Source organism: Muscardinus avellanarius (assembly GCF_963383645.1).
Source record: "Muscardinus avellanarius genome assembly, chromosome: 18".
NCBI classification, from domain to species: domain Eukaryota; kingdom Metazoa; phylum Chordata; class Mammalia; order Rodentia; family Gliridae; genus Muscardinus; species Muscardinus avellanarius.
The window spans coordinates 5,468,464-5,495,209 of NC_137804.1; the positions used below are offsets into that span (position 1 = coordinate 5,468,464).

The 26,746-nt window shown below is 49.6% G+C and overlaps 1 protein-coding gene across 1 annotated transcript in view; it reads right to left on the reverse strand.

Annotated features, from left to right (window-relative positions):
• ULK4 (unc-51 like kinase 4) overlaps positions 1-26,746 on the reverse strand; it is a gene marked incomplete at both ends in the record, with an annotated part of 268,478 nt that overhangs the window by 114,216 nt on the left and 127,516 nt on the right. The window contains one exon of the mRNA XM_080715872.1: positions 21,713-21,761. Within this exon, the coding sequence (XP_080571998.1) occupies positions 21,713-21,761 (49 nt within the window). The remainder of the gene's footprint in view (positions 1-21,712; positions 21,762-26,746) is intronic.

Genomic DNA, 26,746 nt, shown 5'->3' on the forward strand with positions numbered 1-26,746 from the left:
ACTACGTAGCTGAGGCTGTCTGCAAACCACCATCCTCCAGGCTCAGCCTCCCGGATGCTGGGATGACAAGCATGCGCCACCACGCCCGGCTGCAGAAACTTTTACTCATTAAATGCTGAAGCTTAAGATTCTTCGGATTAATTCACATTAAGTATTTTCTCCTGAATCGTAGCTTGATAGAAGAGCTGCCAAGATCGTGGGGTGTTTTGAAGAGCCTTTGCTCAGGCGAGTGTGGCGGTGCACGCCTGTGGTCCCAGTACTTAGGAGGACAGCAGGTTCGAGGACAGTCTGAAGTAGGGCAGTCGCAAGTAGTGGACTCATCAACCTAGTAAGAACTTGTTTCAAAATAGGGCTAGGGTGTAGCTCGGAGGTAGAATGCCCCTGGGTTCAACCCCACAGCTTTTCCTAAGTCAGCATCAGAATCTTGTCCAACCAGGGAACTAAGAAATTAACCCTAGTATTAATGACTCAGCTATGGACCGCATTCAAATTCTGCCAGTTTTCCATGAATGTTCTTATCCGTTCCAGGATCCAACCCAAGATAACACGTGGCCTATAGGAAGAACCCTTTTCTTTTTAAAAATGCTCCTTATACATTGCGGCGTGAGTCAGAAGTAAGCCATCCATCCGTACACGCACACACCCCTCGGCGTGCTCCCTCCCCAAGCGCGTCGTGTATCTGAAGGAGCATTATCTCAGCTGTCCCTTCCCCACGCCTTGTCCTGGGGTGGATTCATTCTGGCACCACACATTTACACGGTGCCAACTGTTCTTGGCACTTGGCTTACATCAAACAAACCAAAAAGCGCAACACCCACGATCCCACCCCCCCCACTCCCCGTGACGGAAAGAAAACGCGTGATGTATGTAAGGCACCACGTGTCAGAGGGAAAGGCGTAGGGAGAAGAGGGAACAGGAGGAAGAGATGGGACGGAGAAGGTAGCGTGAGGGGAAGCTGTGACCTTAAGCAGAGCCAGCAAAGCACAGCTCCCTCCGAAGCAACCTGAGCCACGAGATGGGGGCTTGCATTTACCCTAGTATGCGGCCAGGCCGGGGGCATCTGTGTTCACAAGTGCCGCTGCCTCATGGGCCACGCCCTTGTCGGGTTTTAGTATTACTTTCTCATTTGCCTGGTGCATCCGCCTGATTCCACAAACACTTATTCTGCATCAAATACCTGTGTCTGAGAGAGCTGGAAGAACTCAGGCATCAAGGCAGCGGTGTGCTTTTGCCAGGTCTTTAATTCTGTTTTTAAATCCTCTACTCAAAGCCAGGCGTGGTGGCGCACGCTTGTAATCCCCGCGCTTGGGAGGTGGAGACAGGAGGATCGCGCAGGTTCAAAGTCAGCCTTGCTGGCTTAAGAGAACCTGTTTCCAAATAAAAATATAAAATAGGTCTGGGAGTGTAGCCCGGAGGTAGAAGGGTTTCCAGCAACCCCAGACCACCACCAAAAAATAAATAAATCCTCTATTCAGTTAGCTTCGCCTTGAACCCACTTGGGTAATGCCCATTTTCCTCAAAAATCACCTGTAATGCCCACGGTTTCAACCATACTGTACCATACACAGCACTCTATTCTACCTTCATCACCCTCCTGTGAACCCCACGGACACTCTCCACACCACGCTCCCCCCAACCCTTGCGGATCAGACTCACCAGAGCTCAGAATCCTCTGCGGGGCTTTGCAAGGATCCAGCTTTCTCCTGGAATGACCGATTTTGAGTCAGTCATTAAAAATGGACACAAATGCCCCACTTCTGCGTCTCAGGTCTACAAGAGAATGGTGTTTCCCTGCCCAGTGGTGACCAGAAACGCCAACGGGACACGCTGTAGACAATTCTCATTTGGGCAGAAGCTTTGGGGGCCAGTGAGGGCATCGATGTCCTGTCTTCCCCTCAACCTGTGCTTTTGTGTGTGTGTGTGTGGGGGGGGGAACTGGGGTTCCTGGAAGCCCTGTCTCCGGGCTACACTCCCAGACCTATTTTTTTATGTTTTTGAAACAGGATCTCTTACGCCAGCGCGGCTGGCTTCGAACCTGCGTGATTCTCCTGTCTCTGCCTCCCAAGCGCGGGGATGACAAGCGTGCGCCACCACGCCCGGCTCAACCTGCGATTTCTACATGGCAGTGCCTCCGACGGTAACGGCCTGGGCATCAGAGCAAGAACCCGGAGAAAGGCCGGGGGCCCCCTCAGTGACACGTCATTTCCAACGTTTACAAAATCCCCTGCCCCCTTAGCAGCGGCACCACTGTCGGCACCCCTTGACTTTACCGATGATGTCTCCGCTCCGTACGAGACGGGAGGATTTGATTTCCAAATATAGGGGCCGAAAAATCTCGTCTTCGCCCACACGTGCTCCGGGGCACTTTGTGGCGTGTGTCAGTATTTGAATGTTTTGCTGATGCCAGCTTACGGAGACAAATGTGGACGCCACGGTATGCCAAGATCTCATTACTCGTAGCTGGTCAGAGGGGTGATTAATAAGCAGCGAGTTGGCAGTACGTGTTATTCCTCATGAAGCAGCTAATGATACGTGGGAACCTTACACGTGTGAGTAGGAGCTGAGCTAATACACCTTTTATTTGGGGACCCGTCTTGTAACACGGCCCCGACTGCTCCTTGTTCGGGGCCCACCCGCCAGAAAAATGCAGGTCTCACTGTAGACAAATCCACCTGACCAACACGTTTCTACAGCTTTGGGTTTTGGGGTTTTATTTTCCCCCCGCAGTACTAGGGATGGCAGCCAGGGGCATTCTACCTCGGAGCTAAAAGCCCAGCCCTAGTTTTTATTCTTTTTTTTTTGGGGGGGGGTACTGGGGTTCCTGGAAGCCCTACTACCTCCGGGCTACACTCCCAGACCTATTTCATACTTTATTTTTGGAAACAGGGTCTCTTAAGCCAGCGCGGCTGGCTTCGAACCTGCGTGATCCTCCTATCTCCGCCTCCCAAGCGTGGGGATTACAAGCGTGCGCCACCATGCCCAGCTTATTCTTTATTTTGAAACAGGATCTCACTGAGTTGCAGAGGGCCTAAGTAGCTGAGGCTGCCTGCGAACCATGATCCGCCGGTCTCAGCTTCCCAAATGCTGGGATTACAAGTGTGCGCCACCACGCCTGGCATCTAAATGCACATTTTCTATGATACTCTGACAACATACTTATCCTGAAACCAGTCCTTTGGTCTTTCCTGCACTCGTGGGGTGAGCACCCCTGTTGATACAGTCACTTCCTTTGGTATAAAACCCAACTCTTCAAACTTCTGTTGCCCCGGGACATAAGACCCCAGGATCAGGACCCCAGGTCCTAGGCTCCAGCCTGGGAATCTCACGGTAGCACCAAGATCGAGGCCTCTGCTGGCCCCACCACCACCTGCACAGGCGCGTGGCACGAAGGCAAACCCTGGTTGGCCCTCAAGGGCCCTCCCGAGCATTACTACTAGGGTATTTACTGCGTCCAGCATCAAGCAGCAGATACACGCCTATCGATCTCTTTTATGCTAAGTACACTGCAAAGGGACTAATAATCCTGCCACATGGGGAAATGGTTCCTTTTCTAGCCATTACCAGAAACAATCACTGTTCCTTTTCTAACCATTTGCGACCTTGAACTTTGTTCAGCCCAAAGTGAGCACTTTATAGAAATTTTAATAGACATATCTTCACTTGCTTTGCCTCTTATAAGAATTATAATAGAGGCGGGCGTGGTGGCGCACACTTGTAATCCCAGCATTTGGGAGGCAGAGACAGAGGATCGTGGTTCCCAGACAGCTTCAGCTACTTAACGAGGCCCTTTGCAACTCAGTGAGACCCTGTTTCAAAAAAAAGAAAAAGAAAAAGAAAAAATACAACTGGGATTGGAGCTTGGAGGTACAATGCCCCAGGGTTTCATCCCCAGTACCAAAAAAAAAAAAAAAAAGAAAGAAAGAAATATCTTCATTTGCTTTTTCTCTTCTAGGTACCTGCGCTTCTAATTTGCACAGGCAAGGAAGATTAGAGAGCAGAGGAACTGTTCCCGCTCGAGACGAGGTCGGGGTTCTCGCGGGGAACAGAGCTGGTGCTGCGGACGAGATCCTAACGTCCTTGCAAAGCCTGCTAAGCACTTGTGAAGGGCAGCTGCGAGGGCCTAAGTGTGAGTCCAGCACACTTCTATTAACTCGTATCAAGCCATTTCATCTCTCAGAGCAACTTTAACAAAATTTGTTCTTGTTCACAACCATATTAGCCTACAAGGGATAAATTATGCACTCAAAAAGGAGCATCATAACCGCCTTGGTAAAGCGGGCGCGGAGGATTATACAAAGGGAGAAACGAGAGAGCAGCTAAGTGGGCCAGAGCCCCTCGTGGGCTCGCCCGCCAAGCTGGCGTCCAAGATAAGGGGCGCGAGGCGGGGGTCAAAGACGGCGGGCTGGGGCTGGACAGGAGGGACGAGTCTCAAAGCCTGTCATCAGAGCCGCTCCTCGGGGACAGCCTCTTCTCCTCCCCCAATTTGTGCCCGATTTCCAGGAAGAAAGGACAGTAACAGAAGCTGTGAAAATCCGGATGTCCTTTTCTCTCCCCCAGTTCTCAGGGCTCATTAATAAAATGAGGACTGCATACAGTGGCGCCCTCACACTTGCAGGGAGAAACAGGCCATGACTCACAGTGGGCCTTCAGACCAAGCCAGGGCGCAGGCCTGGCAGCGCTGAGCCCGTCCTCTCCGGTCCTGAGACTCATCGGCCTAGGGAGATGCGGTTTCAAAACAAGAACAAACGAGGGCCGGGCATGGTGGCGCACGCTTGTAATCCCAGCATTTGGGAGGCTGAGACAGGAGGATCACAGTTCATGGCCAGCCTCAGCGACTTAAGTGAGGCCCTCTGCAACTGAGACCTTGTTTCAAAAAAAAATTAAAAAAAAAGGGCAGGGGTGTAGCTTGGAGGTAGAATGCCCCTGGGCTCCATCCCCAATACCACACAAAGAAAAAACAAAATAGGGTTGGGGGTGTAGCTTAGAAATAGAATAATACCCCTGGGTTCAATTCCCAGGACCACAAAAGAAAAAAAAAATAAAGCTCCAGAAAATCAAACAGCACCCACTGGACCCTGAAGAGCTGGCCCCTCCCTGCCTCCACGTGAGCACCGATGGAGGACTGGAGGACAGCTGTGGAGCACCGAGGCACGGCAAGGAGATGCCGGGGAGAAATGGCCGGCCTTCCACGGCGGCCTCACCAGGATGATGGGCCGGCCCTTCGTCCAGCATCTCACGTGAGTGCCACTGAACGACTTCGAGGGTCTCACCTGGAAAGCTCATTCACAACAGCCAGGAGGGAGAAAAACTCACAAGTCTGTCCATGGGTCAATGAAAAGAAAATGGGATCTAAACAATGGAATATTATTCGGGCTAAAAGGAGGAGATGTGCCTTTTATCACAACAGGCACGGACCCGAGAGTGCACTAAGTGCTAACACTGCACACGGAAGATCAACGGTTCACGGTGTCGTTTCTATGAGGAATCTATTAAAAATCCAAAGGTCAAGCCGGGCGTGGTGGCGCACACTTGTCATCCCAGCATGTGGGAGGCTGAGACAGGAGGATCACGGGTTCACGGCCAGCCTCAGCTACTTAGTGAGGCCCTCTGCAACTCAAGTGAGAGCCTGTTTCAAAATGAAGAAAAATAGGGCTAGGGGTGTGGCTCAGAGGTAGATGTCCCTGAGTTCCAACTGCAGTATCACACACAGTACACAGAAATAGGGAACAATGGTAGGCCACACCTGCTCTACACCAAAGAACTACACCCCAGCTAAACAAGATTTTAGCTGTGTTTGTCAATTAGGAGACGGTGCCAGATAACTGACATGTTAATCTTTCATTACAATAATTATTTTGCTATGAATATATAGCATGTATTCTATTATAATGAATCCTATAATGTCATGTTGTAAATTTCAAATTGATTGCACACTATTTTTTACTTATTTATTGTTCCTGGGCATTAAACCCAGGGACATTCTACCTCTGAGCTACAACCCCAGCTCATTTTAAATAAAACAATTTTTTAAAAAGTGGTTAGCCAGGCATGGTGGCACACGCTTGTAATCCCAGCGCTTGGGAGGCTGAGACAGGAGGATCCTACAGGTTCGAAGCCAGCCTCAGCTACTTAGTGAGGATCTCAGCAACTTAGTGAGACCCCGTTTCTAAATAAAGTATAAAAGAGGTCTGGGAGTATAGCTCAGAGGTAAGAAAAGCCCCCCTGGGTTCCACCCCAGTACCACAAAACAAACAAAAAAAACCATGGTGGTGCACGCTTGTAATCCAGTACTTGGGAGACAGACAGAAGGATTACAGGTTCAAGACCAGCCTTAGCAACTCAGCGAGACCCTGTTTTAAAATAATTTAAAAAAGGGGAGCTGGGTTTAATTCCTAGTACCAACAAATCAAGCCCAGGAAAAGGGAGAGGCCGCAAGAGTCACGGATGGAAGAAACCACTGCAGCTTGGTGTTTTCAGTCTCAGAGAGGTCACCCATCCTGGTTTTGGAAGCTTCCCTGTGCCTTGGAGCCTAGGGGAGAGAAGGCCGCAGACCACCGGGCCAAATTCAAGGGAAACACATTGGCATCGTTAAAATCAACCCACGCACCACACATACACACCCCTGAGAACCAAGGGCAGGGCTGGGGGTCAGATGGGACCGTCTGGGTCAGCTGAGGCGGGAAACCCCACCAGGCATCTGCCAGGCTGGTCGAAGTGGCTGGGCCAGCTCCTCCATCCACAGTCGGGGGGCTCGGGGCTCGAGGGAGACCTCAACACCACTTCTCTCTCATCTGGAGCCAGAAAATGTCTGGTGTGCGCCCCCAGGGTCTGCAGGGATGGCAGTATGTCCCTTTTGAAGGACTCCCTCTGCCTGATTAAAGACACGTGGAAAGGGAATTCAGATCTTTAAATATGACTGACAGACACGTCGTGCAGCGGCCGGTACTGGTTATGATTAGCGGCACGTCCCAGCTAGCGGGACATGGAGGATCCGGCTGGACCGGTACCATTCGCCCATCAGTATGTCGAGCTCGCCTCCGGAGGGCCATCCCTCGGCGGGCCGCGATCGAGTGTGTCGTGGATGCCCCTCTGGCAGGTAACTGTCGCCTGGCCTTCCTGTTCAGCCGTCTAGTAGGAAGCCCCAGTTGGTCCTCCAGCTCCCAGTAAGGGCTAAGCCTCCACGGAGGCTCAGCCAAGGCTGCTCAGGAGGAGAACCCCACAGCAGAGGCAAAGGGAGGCTGCCAGCTGCCAGTGCCCAGCGCCCGCCCCCCTGGGGACGGGCTGGGCCCTTCAGGTGTCGGCCAGGAACCCGCAGACTGTCCAGATCCGCCACACCCTGCCCTCAGAACTGGCCCGGCAGAGGGACGACAAAGGACAAGCAGGTGCGCAGCCTGGCGTGCAGTTCTCTCGGCCACAGCCGCCGCCTCGCAGACCTCACCGTCCAAAGTAACAATGACTGGTCTCAAACTAAAATCACCGAAGTTCAGCGGGCGTGGTGGCGCACGCTTGTAATCCCCGTGCTTGGGAGGCGGAGACAGAAGGATGGCACAGGTTTGAAGCCAGCCAGCCACACTGGCTTAGGAGACCCTGTTTCCAAATAAAAATATAAAAAAATAGGTCTGGGAGTGTAGCCCGGAGGTAGAAGGCTTCCAGGAACCCCAGTACCACCAAAAAATAAAAAATAAAAATAACTGAAGTTCAGGTGACACGCTGCTTCCTGACACTGGTAAGGGAGGAAGGTCGCCCTTCTTGTGGGGGGGGGTACAGCTGCGGTACCTCCGTGGGTACAGCAGGCTTTGCCCAGTGCCCGGGACCCTGTGGGCAGGATTGGCACTCAGCCCTGCCTCAGGGACAAGGCACAGCGCCCGGTGCCCACCGCCCCCAAGAAGTTAGAGTAATGCAAGAGCGGGTGTGGTGGCACACACTTGTAATCCCGGTACCTGGGAGGCTGAGAGGAGGATCGCAGGTTCGAGGACAGCCTCAGCAGATACTGAGGCTCTCGTCAACCTGGCGAAGACAATTTCAAAGTAAAGATAGAGCTCGGGTAGATCAGAGGTAGAATGCCCGAGTTCAGTCAATAGGACAGATCTTGCTCAGAGTTGGCTAGTGCGAGCCTCCTTCCAGAAGTTTACTAAGCATTCAGAAATCGTTGCCAATTCAGCAGCTGGCCCTATATACCTAGAAGTTGTTACTTAACAGGCATAACAATGTCCAAAAGTTAAAAAGAGCCTTTAAGAGTTTTCGATCCATACATACTTACTTTTGAATAACATCTACAGTAAGTGATAAGTTCATGTATTTCTCTACTTAATACATAAGCCAGGCGTGGTGGCAAATCCTGTGGGGGACCTTGAGGGAACCGGCGGGCAGCTCACGTAAACCCAGGGTTCTGGGGAGCGTTACGGAGCAGTAGAGAAGAAAAGTGGGCTCAAGCAGGACAAGTGCGCCCGGGCTCAGCCTGACGCAGGCCTTGCCCCTGCAGCGCCTCACTCTCCATCGGCTGCCTCGCCCCGGTGCATGGCTGGGAGCTCAACAGGGATGGATGTAGAGATGGACGGACGGATGGAGGGATGGATGGGTGGAGAGATGGATGGATCCAAGCAGCAGGGAGAAATGCTGCTGCCAACAGATGCAGAGATGCCGCCCAGTGGGACGTGACTGACTGGGGCCGCAGGCCTGACCCCTAGGTCCTTCCCTGTGCAAACGCCCTTTGATGCTAACTAAACCCAAGGCTGCATCTTTCCAAATTATCCCCGGGAAAGAATTTACGGGGATGACATTTGAATGTGGTTAAGCAATGCCAAATGATAATTTCAAAGCTTGTGATTAAATTCAGATAAAACAATTTTACAGAGTCATCTTCAATTATGGACTAGGGCAAAGATCACTCAAATCCACACTTCAGTATGAGCCAGCAGGCCCAGAGTCTCTTCCAATCAGACTCTGATTGGAATCAGAGTCAAATCAAACAGGCCAATCGACCAACGAGCCACACTCCAGCCCCCAACAACCCTGGACCACCCCTCATTTTCACAACTTTGGCCGAGTCCAAGAGTGCAGCTGGGCCGGGCGTGACGGTCCTGGGGTTCCCACCAACTCCTCGGGGGCCCCTCACCCCTTCTCTACAAGGTGTGATCTGACCCCCGCCTCCCTTCCCATGTCCACATTGCCCCATGGGCCTTTGTGCACCGACTTCACACTGAGCCTTGAGGAACGAGGCTCGCCCGCTCTCTGGCAGAGCAGCTCAGCACCCTCTCCCTAGCTTATATTCAACGAAGGGGCAGTGCTTTCTGGAAATTTTTTAAAAGCATGTGGATTGTTTCGATCTGTCGAGTTCTGCAAAATGTGAAGGGCTAACACTTTACTGACTGTTCGTATCTCCAGAGTGTGCCTTCTCTGTGGACGTGCGTGCAGGTGAAGGTCTAACCCGATGAACACGGAAGAACCCGCAGGGCCCCGCCCGGCAGAGATGGGACTTGGTTTTGTTTTCAGCTCGAGATTCAAGCTTCCTTCTGATGCCTGCTCTTAGATAATGGTATGTGGGGCTTTCAAGAGATGGAGTGAGGAAGAGAATGTAAGGCATTCTGTAAGTGAGACACAGCTATCAAATAGCAGAAATGAAAGAACAGAATATGGTTAGCTATTTTCGTTTTTTAATGGAACTCGGGGGCTCCTATATGTGCCCGAGAAATGCCCCGGAGCGGCGAGGTGGCAGGAAGCCTAAATGAGGTCTCAGGAAAGATAATGGAGCTTTAATGATGGAAACAGTCGGAAAATGAAATCTAATCATGTTCCATTAAGCATACTCTTAGCTCCCATTTTTACTAAATTATTTTATTATGATTTTGCCTCTATGTATTGAAATAACCTTTTATGGCAATTTGATTTGCAAGCACAAATAAGTCCCATTAATTTTCCACGATGAGTCCCTGTGGGATGAATAAGAAGAGATGGATCATCTAAAATCTCACCCATCCCACAATCAAGCAGCAAGCACTCGGGGACTTGAATACTTTGTCTTCCATTTATATTCAGAAGGAAAGCATTATGCCGTAATTACAGCCTCATTTAGCAGTAACATATCACCTGCCAGAGAGAGCGTCACCCAGGCGGCTCCTTCAGTAGCGGCCTTCGAGGGCACCAGGACCAGGCACTCTCGGTGTGCAGGTGCAGCCCTCCCTCCCTCCCTCCCCTGACTCGCCGCCTCCAGCTTCAGCCCTGCACCCGCCCTCCCGCTCTCATGGACTTCATCATGCACGGAGCGCTGGCTTAGTCCTGCCTAGTCTGCGGGGTGGCTTGCTTCCAGCAGGATGCTGCACAGCCAGAGATGTGAGCCGAGGGCATGGCATGTGTCATGGGGCACACAAATGGAGGATGCCAGAGGGAGACAGAAGAGACTGGGCTCGCTCTCCTCTGCAGAGCGTGCAAGCGCCTGTCACATGTACAGGTAGCTTTTTTTTTTTTTTTTTTTGCGGGTCTGGGGATGGAACCCAGGGGCATTTTGCCTCCGAGCCACACCCCCAGCCCTATTTTATGCTTTATTTTGAAACGGGGTCTCTGAGTTGCGAAGGGCCTAAGTAGCTGAGGCTGTGAGCGAACCATGATCCTCCAGTGTCAGCCTCCCGAATGCTGGGATTACAAGCGTGCACCACTGCGCCCAGCTCAACAGGTAGTGTTTTAAATTTTGTTCCAAAGTGTGCCTGTTTCTAAAAAACATCATGAAGGTAAAACTAGGAAATCTTGTTTGGAATCCCAATTCACTAACTAAAGGGATCTCTGGACAAATCCTGATTGAGTCTTTTCCAGACAATTAGGGAAGCCTCTCATTTAAAAGAATGGGAGGCTGAAGCCGGACATGGTGGCACATGCTTGTAATCCCCGCACTTAGGAGGCTGAGGCAGGACAATTGCACAGGTTCGAAGCCAGCCTCAGCTACTTAGTTAGGCTCTCAGCTACTTAGTGAGACCCTGTTTAATAAAATATAAAAATAGGTCTGGGAGTGTAGCCCAGAGGTAGAAAGCTCCTGGGTTCCATCCCCAGTATCACAAAAAAAAAAAAAAAAAAAAAAAGGAGGCTGAGACCAGAGAATTGCAGCTTGTAGGCAGCCTCAGCTACTATTTAAGTGAGGCCCTTTGTAACTCAGTGAGATCCTGTTTCAAAATAAAAACTGGGAAATGGAAATAGGGTGTAGCTCAGAGGTAGAATGCCTCTAGGTTCAATTCCTAGTACTGCAAAAATAAAGAAAAAGAAAAAAAGAATGCCTATAGGAGAAGAGATTGGAATAAGATTATAACAAGAGCCAGCCCTGAACCCATGACTGTTTTCTAACTTTGTAAACCAAAGTCGATAGAGAAAAATATTAGAAAAGTTAATGAAATAAATTAGTAATTTGCATGAACCCAATAGTGTAGCAACAACAGTTCTAAACCAGGATATGTGAGAAGAAATACACCAACTGAGGACTGTACCTGTTCCTTCAACCTAGGACAGATGGAGGGGAAAAGCAGCCGGGAAGACCGGAACGACAGTCTCATTAAAATTGATCTTTATCATAGACACGTGCCAAATTCGAAATCCCACAAAGTAAGCAATGGGTTTCAAATACACAAAGAAAACTTATGAAAACTCACCAAGCACACCCAGTAATTAACAGTAACCAATCTGAGAAAGTGAGTAAAACATCTAAAAGTGAAAAGGTGCTCAAGATCATTAGGTGTCCGGGAAATGCAAATCCAAACTAAAGCAAGGCATCATCTCACTCTAGTCAGAATCACTTATCAAAGACTCAGCAAGTAAATGCGGATAAGGATGTACGGGAAAGAGAGTCTTGTACACTGTTGGGAGAAATATAAGTTATCACAGTCACCATGGAAAACAGTAGGAAGATTCCCCCAAACTAAAAACAGACCTGCCATATGACCCAGCAACACATCCCAAGGAGATGAAATCCGCTTGTCACAGTGATGCCGGCACGCCTGTTAACTGTAGCCAAGAAACACAACCAATCCACGTTCCCATCGGGGATGAACGGGTAAAGGTGCGCGCACATCCTCGAGATGGCCGAGAGGGCCCCTGAGCTCTTGGGCAGACAGGTGCCAGGGAGCGGTGCCAAGTTACAAAGGAAAACGAGGAGGGACGAGAGACCAAAGCCCCCACGGGAGAAGGCACGCACACACGTCATCGGGCTCACGGTGAGCTCCGAGGGCGCAACCCTTTGTAAAATGCAATTCAAATCAAATTTCAGAACGTAAACAAGTAAACTTGCACACTAATCGTTAAAGATTATATTCTAGGGAGGGCACAGAACCATCACTCCAACACAGAGGCACTGGTAAGAAACTTCCTCAAGACCCCCCACCCCAAAGCTCAGGAAATTGATACAAGAATGGGATGGCATTAAAGTTTTGCGCAGCAAAGAAAACCGTCCAGGGTCTCTACGGTGCACCAACAAGTATGCTTTTATAAGTTTTAAAAATAAGCTTACATTGAACTTAAAGACAAAGTTACTATGATTTGAATTTTCTATTTTCACACACACAAAAAAGGGGGGCGGGATCTGTGTGTGTAGGTCAAAGAGACTGCAGGACCGTGATCAGCACTGTCCTTTTACCTGTGGTCATGCACATGTGTGCATGCACGCGGTCACACACACACACACACACACACACACACACACACACACCCCGGGCTGCTCCACAGCACACACAACCTCTACTTTTCCTCAAGAGCAGGCTGTGTCTGCAGACCCCTCCAGGAACTGGTGCCACCACTTAGCTGTCTCCAACGCACAATCAAGTCATATACGCTATGTTACCTACGGCCAGATTCCCCTCTCTTCACCCCTCGCCCAGGCTGGACATTGTAGGCGGACAGTGCCTCCCCCCTGGGGCCAAGACCCCAGTGAACATGGACCAAGGATGCTGTGTGTGAGCGCCTGCAGCCATGGGGGAGAGTGCACCCTGCAGCTGCCTGAGACCAGTCACGGCCAGGATCCCTGCACCCTAGCCACACCCTGAGTTGAAGGCTTTGCTCTAGGATGTCAGAGGGACACACAAAAGGGATGTGACCCTCTGAACGCCTGCTTGGCAGGAGTCCTGAGCCCACCGTTCCTGTCACCACGCAGAGGAAAAAGCAGATAGCTCCACAGCACAGCAGGGGCACAGTGTACTGTCTTTCTGAATTAAAAAAAAGAAATGTTATGGGTCCAAGATACTTCCCCACTGCAGACCCTCTTTCTCAAATTCCAGCCTTAAAGGCTGGTGTGCCAGAGAGAGGGAGGGCAGAGGAGAGTAGGTCATTCCCCAGAGTTCAGATGCTCCATCCTGCTTCGCCTGCGGGTGCCGGCTGGCCCGGAGCCTTGCCTCTCCTCCTGTGCGCTTAGTTGGTTTAGTCAATCACAGCACGGTGAGAATTCAAGACTGCTCATTTGATCTGGGTCTTCCCTGTCCACCCAACGAGCTCTTGGGGACTTTGAAAGTAATTTGAAGGTCACTCTTACCTCAAGGCAATTGTCTTCATACAGCAGGCAGGCTGGGACAATTCAAGGATGTATACTATACACTCTACTTCTGCCACTAAAAAGGAAAATATTCAACTGATCCAAAAGAAGGTGGGAGGAGAAAAAACAGGAAGAGGAGGAAACCAGTTGTGTCATGAGCCACTGAGCAGTGGATTTCTCAGCAGAAACTGCAGGTCAGGAGAAAGTGAGACAATACAGTCATTGTGCTAAAAGAAAACCAAAATTCCAGCAAAGAATACAGAAATGGAGACACGACTTCCTGGCCGGCCAAAGCTGAGAGTTCACCGCCGTTAGCCTTGCCTCCTAAGACACGCTCGACGGAGTTCTCCATGCTGAAAGGATGCTACAGAGCTGCATGAAAATATGAAGGTACCAAGTAACTGAGACGGTGTACAGCCAAGTTCAGACACTTGCGCTCTAACGGTGGTGCATAAGTCGCTTTTAAGTCTGGCATAAAAGCTAAAAGGCAAAGTTGCAAATAACTTGTTAATGATATGTAATATAGATATAAACCACAGCATCACTAATACAAGACGTGGAAAGAGAAAAGTTTAAAGTGTTTGTATGGGATGGAAATGAAGCCGCGATCAGCCTTCGCATGGCACCTCAGACATTCCTGTACTTTTTAAACTTCATACAAATACATGGCTTTGTTCCCAAAGTATTTTGTTGCTGCAAACCTAAAACTTGTGTGTGGCAACTTGCCCTCCCCTGGATTTGCAGTCCTGTCCTTCAACCACTTTGGTGCCTTAATGAATCCAAAACGCGGCTCCACTTGCCGGAGCTGTTTAAATAGCTCCGCTTTCACCATAAATCTGCCAGCTGAATTAGGGCCCCAAATTTCCTGGCTCAGTCTGAACATCCTTTGCGGCTCTGAGTAAGTGCATAAATTGTTTTCCTTACTCATCAAAAAAAAAAAAAAAAAAAAAGGGCAAAGACCATCAAAGGCAAATGCCAAGGGATGTTTGCTGCTGCATTTAATCAAAACTAGCAACTTTTCAGTGACATTTCTGCTTTCTTAAAAAGTAGGTACACTCTGTCGAGCGTGGGGGCGCACGCTTGTCACCCCCGAGCTTGGGAGGTGGAGACAGGAGGATGGCGCAGGTTCGAAGCCAGCCTCAGCTGGCTTAGGAGACCCTGTTTCCAAATAAAATATAAAATAGGTCTGGGAGTGTATCCTGGAGATAGAAGGCCCCTGGGTTCCATCCCCAGTACCACACACACACAAAAAAAAGTAGGTATTCTCTGTTTTGTTCATAACTTTATGGGACACTGCATTGAAGAATTTTTAGAAAAATGTAATTGTGGTCTTACACGGAGAAGGTGTCACTATTTTTACATGAGTCCCTTCCAATAATTTGTTATTGGTGCATTATAGTCATACATTTTAAAGGAGTTCAAAATGGTAGAGACATACATGCACACACAATACTTCTTTGCATTTGCCCTGAGTCATTTGATTATCAGGTTATGTTTATCAAAGTGCTCCAAATAGTCTTGGACCAATGGCACTACCCAATGCCTGTCCACACCGCACGCATTCTACTTTTTAACCCAAGCCTGAAACCCAGGTAATGAGTGGCCAGTGACCGTGCGTTTCCGGAGAGTCCATACTTACGCATTACTTACCATCTTCTGACTCACCTACTTGTCTCCTATGCTTTCTGACACTTTAAGGGGGAAAAAAGGGAGAACAGGAACTTTTTTCCCCGGAAAACAAAGCCCAGGATTTAGATCGAGTCAAGAAACAAGAATGAAGATGGTTGTGTAAGTCAGCTTTCCATCACTGTAACAAATGCCTGAGGTAAGTTACCTTAAGAGGAGGAAAGATTTTGACGCAGGGTTTCATAGTTTTCTGACAGGCTGCCCAGCCCCGTTGCCTGTGGGCCCATGGAGAGGTAGCCGCTCTCCTCCTGACAGCTGGGAAGGGGTGTTACCCACATCCTCCTTCAAGGCCACTCCCCCAATGACCTTCCTCCTGGGCCCTGCCCCTTAAAGGTCCCACCACCTCCCCAAAGCACCACAGCCAGGATCAAACCTTTAGCACATGGGCCTTTGGGGGCGTTTCAGATCCTAACTACAGTGATAGTAAGACTCAAGGTTCCACTCAACTCGGGAAAAGCCATGAGCAACGCGTTTGCGGTGTGCGCCTTGAGAACAGCCCAGGCGTGCTAGGCTCTATTTTAGCCTCCCCATTGGGTATACTAGTGGTTTTTAATCTTAATAAAGGCTGTTTTCTTTCTAACCAGTGAGGCTAATTATGCAGAAACAAGTTATGCATTAGGCCAAGTTTGCTAATATATTTAGCAAATTTATTCAGCTAACCTGGTGCCGATTGGACATTTGTGCAATTTCTATAAGATCAACTTTATTCAATCAGGTATCAGCAGATTGTACCCAAATATATAGTTTCCCAATTATATATTTATGACACAAGCTACCAAGACTGGATCTGTGCAAACCTATGTTAATGGGAAAAAACCACAGCACACACTTTAATAGGATGTTAACTGTATACAAGCTCATCTTTGTCTATGATAAAAACTTGCTCTACAGCTCTATTCTACAAGTTACTAAGGCCCTGAGTGTGTACACACATAGGCTCAAGAATGAGACCCAGCTCCAGCACTTAACAGGTATGCTTTGCATAAAATCGGAACTGTCTTCCTCAATCAAGCATTTTGAAATTTTAGTCAAATCTCGCTATTTTTTAAATATTTTCCCATGTACACAGCAGAATCTTGTGAAAGGCATCATGGATCCAAGCATGCAGATTCTAGGAAGAAATCTGTTAGCCAGACATGGTGGCACATGCCTTTAATCCTAGTACTTGGGAGGCCGAGACAGGAGGATTGCAGGCTCGAAGCCAGCCCCAGAAACTTGGGTTGCAGGGCTCTTAGCAACCTAGTAAGACCCCGTTTCCAAATAAAAATGAGAGCTAAAGGCGTAGCTCAGAGGTAGGACGCTCCTGGGTTCAATCCCTAGCACCACGCACACAATGTAAAATCTGCTGACGTACACTCTAAGAACCAATTCACACTACCTACCTGAACTGCCAGCCCAAGTAGAGCAAAGGAGTTTTAAACGAGGGGTGAATGCACAGGACTGAAAACATTCCCTAACTGCGCAGGAGCTGCGAGTCCACACTGCCTTAACGTCTCAGCGACTACATCCTGTAGGTTCCGAGGGCCCGTAAAGAGACGGGGAACATTTACTGAAGTGGCTTCGACTGCCACCCCTCCAGAATTGTCAGAATCTAATTGTCAAACGAGTGTGTTGCTAATCACATTTTTATCGCTAACATTTGCCACTGAAATTGTGCTTCAATTGTTTGCTTTGGAACAGACACATAAAACATCATGACAGCACTATTTTGGCACATATTGGAAAATCTGCCATGAATAAAGATTTTTTGCCCCAATAAAATAGAGTTCGCCTCTATTACTTGGCATTAAAATGATCTATTGAAGTAGCCCACGCATCAACCACGGCAATAAAATCAGAGATTAAAGTTACAGCAACACTCCAGGGCTGGCACATCCAAATTCACATGTATGGCACGCTCTAAAGCGACTTCTATTGGAAACTGGTATGGGGGCATTCTCCATCCGGCTCGCCTGGCAATTCAGCACCTCGACGCCGAGTCGCCGGACCCTTCTGATAGCGCACATTCTCAAAGAACCTGCGCTTACAAAGCAGATCCAGCCTGCCTCGGTGCCTCGAGTCAGAAGACTAGGAGTGCACTGCAAAGCAATTCAGTTTTGCCCGACACAGACAGGCAGCCTGATCCTCGGGCCCCTGCCCAGCACAGCTGCCTGGCGCTGCCAATAAACACGAAGCCCTAACGCACGTGGGCCTGCGGGAAGCAGCGCCGGCTCCCAAGCATGGCGACCTTGGGTACGTGGTCAGCTGACCCCAACAGCAGAGCCTACACTGCCCGCTCCATCCCCCGATCAACGCTGGGACCTGGGGCTTTGGGTCAGACCTCTGAGAGCAGCTGTTGTTCATGCCCCCTGCCCCACAGGCCCTTTGACCTCTAAAACCTCAACAATGAAGACTCGAAGCCTTCACTGTTCCATCCTCTGGCTGGGAAGGAGTAGACCCTTGAGTTTCAAGCCTGACTCTCCCCAAGTGCCAACCAAGTCGGCGGCCAATGGATAGGTACACCTCCTCATATACAGACCTCCTGCCACATAGCGCGTCTTGGAGACTGTTTCAAGCAGAAGATATCATCTGATTTTCAAGGGCATAAATTATTTGCAAACCAAAACAAATCTCAAACAGCCACAGTACAGAGCCCTGCAGGGTTGCACCTGAAACATCCTCCAGCCTCATCCCTGGCCACCGGCCACCGTCTCTGCTCCATATGCTCGGACAGGTTTGCGATCACCTCGGGTGCTCGTGTGTCCTCCCCTTCAAGCCAGCTCCTTTACCCGCAAGGCCCCCTTCAAGGGGCATCTCTGGGAGACGCCCCTCAGCAGCTGTCACTCCTGCCCCGGGATCCTGACTTAGACGTCTCTGTTAGAGCTTTTACCCAGAGACGTGTTCACACCCCGCTCCTGCCGGCGCTGGTGAGAAAACCTGCACTTCAGCCACCTGACACTGTGCCCACGGGCAGGCAGGTACAGTTGGACGCTGCTTTTACCTTTTTCCCCAAGTAACCTTATTTTGGTACTAGGACTTAAGCTGAGGGGCATTCTACCTCTAAGCTACAACCCCAGCCCTTTGTATTGCAAAACAAGGTCTTGCTATGTAGCTGAGGGTCTTGATAAGTTGCTAAGGGTGGCCTCGAACATGCAATCCTCCCGTCCCACACCAAATGTTTTTAACGAGCTATGAGCAGTTCGAACCCGTCCTTGGACTCCATACAACTCTGGGAACGCCAGATCTTCCTGAGATGCTACCAGGCCGCTCTAGAGACAGGCCTGCAGATCTGGCATCCACTCCTTCCTGCCGGGCACTCCCTCCCACAACAAGAGATGGGCCGCCCGTAACAAGACGCTGAGGAGAAGGTGCGCTGCTGGTAAAGGCACAGCACACGGGGAACGTTGGCAGAGAGAACTGACAAGGCCAGATTTAGAATCGACAGAGAAGTCAGACACATCAAACGTAAACAGCCATGGGCTGAGAGGAGGGGAGCAAGTCCTCGGGAGTTCACAGCCGACCGGCCCTGGACGCGCCGAGGGCAGCCTCGTTCTGTTAATGGACGGCGAGAAGGCAGCAGGAGCCGCCAACGCGCTCTCATTACACCTCGCCCTCATCAGATCTCTGCTAGGAGCCGCCGCACGCGCGTCAGGCAGCGCCGAGGCCTCCGACTCAGACAGTGAGCTCAGGCACGGCACACAGCGCTTCCTAGACTCCGGGAGCCCATCCGTGCCAAGATGCACCGTTATTTTATCAAGAGCTGAGAAAGAAAAATGTTGCCAATTAAACTATGACATGGCTTCTCATCACTTAGAATTTTTATATTCTTTTATGGAAAGGGCTCCTTTAGACTTATTCAGACACAGTTTTACAAGATATCACTCTCGGGCATTTCTAAGAAGGGAAATAAAAGTGAAATGAATTGGTGAAGGCAATGACAGCCAGGTCACCTGGCTGAGAGCGACTGTAAAATGCCGCCGAGTTGGAAAGCACGTCTCCGTCTCAGAAATGTTAAAATCTGAAATGTGTGATTCACAGAATCAATAAAATACTGTTTTATATATAGCTCTCACAAAAAATTTAAAAGGACAGGCGATAATTCACAAGGTATGCATCTATACAGAGGAAAAAGCCGCTTGTTTAACTCAAGGAGCCGAGAGAAGAAGAAGAATTTAATAATGTTTTTAAAGGACATCAAAGTGACACCCCCTGAAAACAGAGCCTTCAAATTCTTCTTCTATTCTTCGCATTTTAGCAGCAGGGTCAGTCTCTCTGGTGTTTGGTATTATTGTTACTGAAATATCCTACCAGAAACCTGCCATGGGGCTTTCTGGTTAGCGCAGAGCAGGAACGCCATCTCAGACATGTCTAATAGGACACAGGGCTTAGGGCCGGCTACACTGACCTGGAAAAGGGACGTCTCTAACTCGTGCCCTTCCACACCACGACAGGAAGGCGAGGGTGTGAATTGTGGCATTAGTCAATAAAACACTCAATAACGCATTGTTAGGGCAAACTATGAAGCAGGGAGCAGAGATGAATCAGGTAACCCACCAGGGAGACTTCTCTACCAGCTTTCAGATCTCGAGGAGATACGAGACCTTCTGTCATCCTGCGGGGCTGAGCGCACCTCGACGGTCAGGAGCCCTCGCTCGGCCCTGCAGAACGGTGAGTGGCATCTGCCAGGCACCGCCTCCTCCAGTCCTAGAACACCGCTTCCCCGGTCTCCCTCCAGAGGCACGCCCAACACAGCTGTTTGGAGAGCTTACCTTCTTGTCTTGGGCCCAACCGCGTGGTCAGACTCAAAACCGTGTCCTACACCCACTGTCCTCCGAATCAAACCCAGCTGCATAACAAGTCTGGCGCATCCTTGGAAGGTGTGAGGGTCGGCGAGCCACTTGCCAAAACCTTCAGATCGCCCCACTGGCCAGGCTTGCTCACACTCCTCCACCCCTCCTCCTGATACTGCCTCCAAGACCCCATGCAGTATTCAAGCAGTTTAATCCGGGATCTAACCTGTAGTCTATACAGCGGGGCAGTTCCTTCCTCTGGCCACCAGAGCCAAGCCATGCTTTGGAAAGACAAACCACACTCACCCCTACACTCCTCTTCCAAAGTGCTATGGGTTCACAGTGACCCCTCCAAACTTCAAGTGTGGCCGCTGGGACGGTACTGAGAACGGGGCCTTGGCATGATGTTTAAGCCAGAGGAGCCCCTTCCTCCCTCCAGGGAGGGATCAGTTACCAAGCTCTCTTGTCCTCCCACCTCCTCCTCCGGGAGGATGCAGCAAGAATGTCCCCCCAACCCACCAAAGGCTGGCACGTGCCCCCTGAAGCGGCCAGCTTCAGAGCTGTGCCGAGCCTCTGGCCTCTGCAAATTAGCCAGCATGGGAAGTTGTTAGCAGCATGAATGAACCAAGACACTCAGTCAGCTCTCCCAAAAGAGAGGAGTGGTCTGGAGCTAGGGAAAAGTGAAGTCTTAACCTCAGTCACGATCGCCCACGAGAAAACTGTACGTTGACATCTGAAGGCGGTTAAGACCTCCGTCTCGCGTGCGTGGTTGCTGGACTCTCCCTGCGCTCTGGCCTGGCTGACCTGGCTCAAGGAGGGTCCCCCTGCATCCTGGGCCATCAAGGAGCTAGGCAGGTCAAGTTCTCAGTGAACTCAGTACACGAGAACCTTTCCTTGGCCCAGGGCGCCGGCTGCTGTGAGCACCAACTCCAATTCCAACCCAATGTGCTCATCTTTGAGGGATCTCAACAGGGATTCTCAGGCGAAGAAAGCCAACTCTGAACCCCACTTTCTTCCTCGTTTAAGGAGCCACAGATGAGAGCTTTTATAAACTCAGCAGGTCGTTTTTGTTTAAGATATATCCAGGGTCATTTTCTCTAGGAATGGAGACGAACGGTTTAAGTTGAGCTTTCTGCCCATGAGCGTACCACTACTCGGCTATGGGCGTACCACTACTCGGCTGTGGGTGTGTACCACTACTCGGCTATGGGCGTACCACTACTCGGCTGTGGGCGTACCACTACTCGGCTGTGGGTATGTACCACTACTCGGCTGTGGGCGTACCACTACTCGGCTGTGGGCGTACCACTACTCGGCTGCGGGTGTGTACCACTACTCGGCTGTGGGCGTGTACCACTACTCGGCTGTGGGTGTGTACCACTACTCGGCTGTGGGCGTACCACTACTCGGCTACCCTACCCGGTGAGGTTTAGACTGAGTAGATAAACAAGTCCACTTCGATACAGGAGCAAACACTGCCCTCTCCCCACAAACGAGCCTCCCATCAGGTGTTCTAAGCTATCAGACAAGGGTACTGTGTAATTCAATAGAAGTGAAAATGCAAATGACTTGTCAAAGGGCAGGCCACTCAACAGCGTCTCCAAGACATCTCTGCAGATGGGAAAGTGGAGGTCCGAGGTCAGCAGAGTAGAAAGAACGGCCAACCCGGGGGCACAGCGAGTTCAAAGGCCGAGCACACAGCTTGGTCCCAGGCTTTACAATTTTTAAATACACTAGAATTCAAAGCATATTTTCTTACCAGAATTACTTCAAAAATGAGTGGGATCAATTTGCTTTCCTCCACAAGCCTGTTAAGAAAAAAAAAAAAGAACCACACATTAGGTCATGTGCATTTTAACTGTTCCCCCGGCACGGGGCGATGAAGCACCCGCATTTAACTGCTAAAGTTCTGTGACAGAGAAATTATATGATTAAACGTTTGCTTTTAAGACGTAGAACTACATCTATTAATACAAGAAATATGAGGCTTCTTTGCAAGCACCGGCTGGCTTAGGACTTATTGATCTGCAAGAAGTGAAATCGCAAGTAGATTGATTTTTTAATGTGAAAACTAATTAAAATTCACAATTATTATAGCGACTATCAAGGAAGGTAATGCCCGCTGAATGAACGTAACAAATCCTCACTGCCTAGTTAAGTCAGAAGCATGTGACACTAATTTTTTATGTTTGCCTCATTAGCTGTCTTCTCGGCATTAATGAATTAATGTATAATGAATTTTAATGGCCTTTAATTTTTAAGAAATCGGATACCAATCACCCAGTACACTCTAGGCACACGCTCTCTTCTCCCGTCAAGTCTAGTTATAAATTGTCGTCAATTTTCATACAATTTTTTCATGCAGTTTAGGAGAAACCAGCTCTCATAAAACCAAAACCATTCAAAAGTCACAGTTCGTAGTAACAACGATGCTTCAATCTCTGAATACTCCTCTAGTATTGAAGGTTTAGCAAACTTTGCTGCAACAGATAGAAAATACTTTATGGCTTGTAGGCCACTGGGCCTCCACGGCACTAGCTCACCTTTGCCACCTTAATCGCAAAGAAGCCAGAAATAACTATACAAAGGCCTGGCTGTGTTCTAGCACAACGGAGCTTACCCAAGACAAGCAGGACATTGTTGGGCCACAATCTATAGTTTTCAGACTCCTGTGCTCCAATGTAAAAAAAAAAAAAATACATTCTTGAATACATGTGTATATACATGTTTTGGAGGTACTTGGGATGGAACCCAGGGGCATTCTACCTCTGAGCTACACCCTCAGCCCTATTTTTTATTCTTTAAAACAGGGTCTGAGTTGCAAAGGGCCTCTAGCTGGGGCTGGCCTTGAACCGCGAACCTTTTGTCTCAGCCTCCTGAATGCTGGGATTACAAGCGTGCGCCACCACGCCTGGCTTATGCCTTGAATATTTTATTAGAATCAACTTTGTACAATAAACTAACAAAGTCTAAGACAAGCATATGCTGTAGGGTAATGCACGGTTTGTCTACCTAAAGAAAATCCACAGTGGACAGAAACAGGATTTTCTCTAATCTGGCTTCCCAGAAGCTTGTTTACAGTAATATGGAGATAAAAGGAATGTCTGAGGCTAACCCAGAGAGATTAGTGTTTGCACATTTGTGTTCAGGAAGAGAGTGATCCCCAGAAGATTCAAGCCGCGATACCTCCCTGTCTGGTGAGATTAATGTCACCATGTTCGCGGCAGAGTTTTCTGCAATGGCCAAGATATGGAAACAGCCTACGTACCTATCCACGGACAAAGAAAATATGGGATGGATGGTGGCAGAGTATTCTCCAGCCCTTAAAGAGAACATAAGTCCAAGGATCTAGCTCAGGCTCTGAGTAGGCTACTTCTGGTCAACCCGCACGTCAACCCAACGCAGAAACTGGCTCTGTGTAGCTTTCCAACACAGCATGTCAGGAGTGCGGCATTTCATACCTCTTCTGCAACTGGCTAAACACCAGATAAAGCCCTTTCGTTCCATGATTTACCAAGTCTAGTGGACCAACATCATTTCAAGTTAAAAATCTAACATTGCACTGAGTTTCAAGTTATTGGCTCAGTGATTCAGCTTCAAAAAAGAAATGGCTTCCTGATGTCTATTTACAGTGTGGTATTATGTCTGCCCGGAAACTGGTAACATTCATAGCATTCCTCCTTGCAATGTTTGCCCTTGCCTACGGTGCTTGGTGACCCACTTGCCGAGAGCTGCAGGATGCACACCAATAAAAGCATATACATTAGGAATTGTTTTACACACATACACACATTAAGACTCTTAGCAGTTTTAGTACAGATAAATTTTAGATGCAGTCATTTTGCTAGCACCTAGAGTCCTTACAGGCAGACATTTGACTTCTTGAAAAATGTTTACACTTCAGTTAGCACAATATGTATATAACTTAATCCAAATTGTAAGGGTGACTGCTTCATTTACCTCCAAAGCCCTAGAATTAAGATAGAATATGAAGCCGGGCGTGCTGACGCATGCTCGTAACCTCAGTTCTTGGGAGACCAGCCTCAGGAAGACCCCATTTCAGGGAAAAAAAAAAAAAAAAACGGGTTGGGGATATGTGTAGCTTAGAGGTAGAATGCCCCTAAATTCAATCCCCAGGACCAAACACACTCTCACAAAGTGAGTATGAAGATACATCACAGAAAGTACCCACTGTATAGCCAAATCTCCCATTGCCTATAATAGCATGAAAAAGACAGGAATTCTAACAGATTCTGGTTAGAAGTATTTTCCAATACAAAGGCGCTTTTAAGTAGAAATAAATTTCATGTTGTATGAACCACTTTACAAAATGCTCTTCCACCCGGTACCTCGACACATGCCCAATACCGCCCGTGACAACCCAACTCTCGAAGGCAGCAAGGCCACAGAACATTCCAGCTCCGTGGCAGAGGGAGGCCTCCGGGGTCTGCGTGACTCCTGTCGCCTCCCTGGCACCCACAGCTGTGCGCGCACCAAGGCTCAGGGTTAAGGGTAAAGCTGCTCCTGCTGACCAGCGAAGGGCTCTGGCCCTCCTGCCCACATCCTGCCTGGAGCTCTGCGTTCTACCTGGGTGCCCAGCCTCCCCGGCACCCCATAATTCCCATCTTTTGGAAGAGCTGTGTCTCTACAATCTCTTTTGCCTAAGGACTCTCAAATGCTAGGCACCTCTGACGGGCGACCCTGTATTCAGCCCACGGCCACACATGCTTGAACCATGGGCACGAGGCAGGTTTACCCAGGATGCAGCGGGAAGGCTACAGGGCAGAAAGATGTGTCAGGCAGCTCAAGGGTGGACAGGGCAGATTGGTGGCAAGTCCCCAAGAGGACACCGGATCGTTGTATGGTCAGCATTCCTCTTTCCTTACAGGTATGAATCAAGAAAATGAATAGTGATTACATATACAAGAGTTTGTAAATCCTTTTCAATTTCATGAACCTGCTTACTTCCCAGGGTCCTTTTCGGCCCTTCTACTTCATAAAATGCCAGAGGTTTCTGTTGTGGGATCTACTTGAGGTCAGACTGCCAGCTCTCTCAAACGCATGCTTGGTGCCCATAGCGAGCCATACACTGGGCTAGGCGACAGTCTCGTGTCTTGAGCGCTGTGTCAGCTACTCTACGATATAAAGGATACAGAAGAACAGAGTCCTTCCTCTCCGAGGGGACTGGAATACAAGCTCCAAAGCTTGACCATGAGGCCGAGAGCGGCCTGTGCTGAGCGACCGCCACCACGTGGAACACGGCAGGAAACAGGTTACGTGTCAAAACCGCGGCTGGGATGTGCAGCCCAGCAGCTCAGCGCGAGTCCACACCGCAAGGTCCTTGAGGGGCAGAGGTTACTGACCAGGGCCGATGGCCGCGGGGTGTGTCCTCGGCAAAAGCACAGGGTGGCACAAGCCAAGGCGCGGCTTGCTAAAGGAAAGGAAAAGCAAGTTCACTGCGTACGTAGAAAGATGAAAGATACCACCCAAGGCTCAGGCCTTGGAGCAGGCCAGGCGGGTCACAAGAGACACCTGCACCACGCTCGCTGGGTGCCTTCAACACCGTCCTCCGCAGGTGAGCTACAGCCCGGGGGCCACCCCCACCAGCCGTATCCGTGTGGCCACAAGCTGAAGGCAGTTGTCAGGTTTTCTTTTTGCGGTACCGGGTTGGAACCCAGAGGGGTTCCTACCTCCAAGCGACACCCCAGCCCTATTTTTTCCTCTATTTTGAAATAGGCTATAAATTGCAAAGGGCCTCACTAAGTAGCTGAGGCTGGCTGCGAACCGTGATCCTGTCTCAGCCTCCCAAATGCTGGGATTACAAGCGTGCGCCACCACGCCAGGCTTCAGTTGTCAGGGTTTTTTTTTTTTTTTTTTTTGTGGTACTGTGGTTCCTGGAAGCCCTTCTACCTCCCAGGCTACACTCCCAGACCTATTTTTAGGTTTTTTAAATTTAGAAACAGGGTCTCCTAAGCCAGCATGCACGGCTGGCTTCGAACCAGCGCGATCCTCCTGTCTCCGCCTCCCAAGTGTGGGGATTACAAGCGTGCGCCACCATGCCCGGCCTAAGTTGTCAGGTTTTTAAGAATTGAGGAAAATCAAAAGACGACCGTAAGATACGGGAACTGCATGCGATTCAAATTCCAGTTTCCATAAGTAAAAACCCGAGTGCGACATGGCCACATTCACTCACGCGCACGTTGTCCACGACTGCTCTCACGTGGCGGCGCGCTGCGGAGCCGCGAGAGTCCACGCGGCCTGCGAAATCCAAAATGCTCACCTTCTGCCTTCCACAGGAAACGTCTGCTAAGCTCTGGCTCTAGGGAGACTAGACAAACAGAGCAACTTTATGTCTATACGCAGATTCTTTCAGCTGCGATACAAAAAATAAATGGCCTGGAAATAAGGACTGGGAACAAGGTCAGCTGGCAGACTCTGCTCTCAGGATGAGAAGGGATGAAGTCAAAAGTGGGGACCACAGGAGAGGTCAAAGATGAGACGTATCGGTAAGGCTGCATCTCAGAATCTATTAGATGCAGAAGACAATCTATTAGATGTGGAAGAAAAGAGGTCTGCAGCGACTCCGAGAACTTGATTAGGTCCTCAGAAGGTTGCAGGGTGATCACCAGAGCCACACGCTCAGCAGAGCAGTGAGTGTCCTTTTTATTTGTGGTTCTGGGGATTGAGCCCAGTGGCATTCTACCTCTGAGCTACACCCCCAGCCCAAGTTTTTACTTGGAAACAGGATCTAAGTTGTGGGGGGCCTCACTAAGCAGCTGAAGCTGGCTGTGAG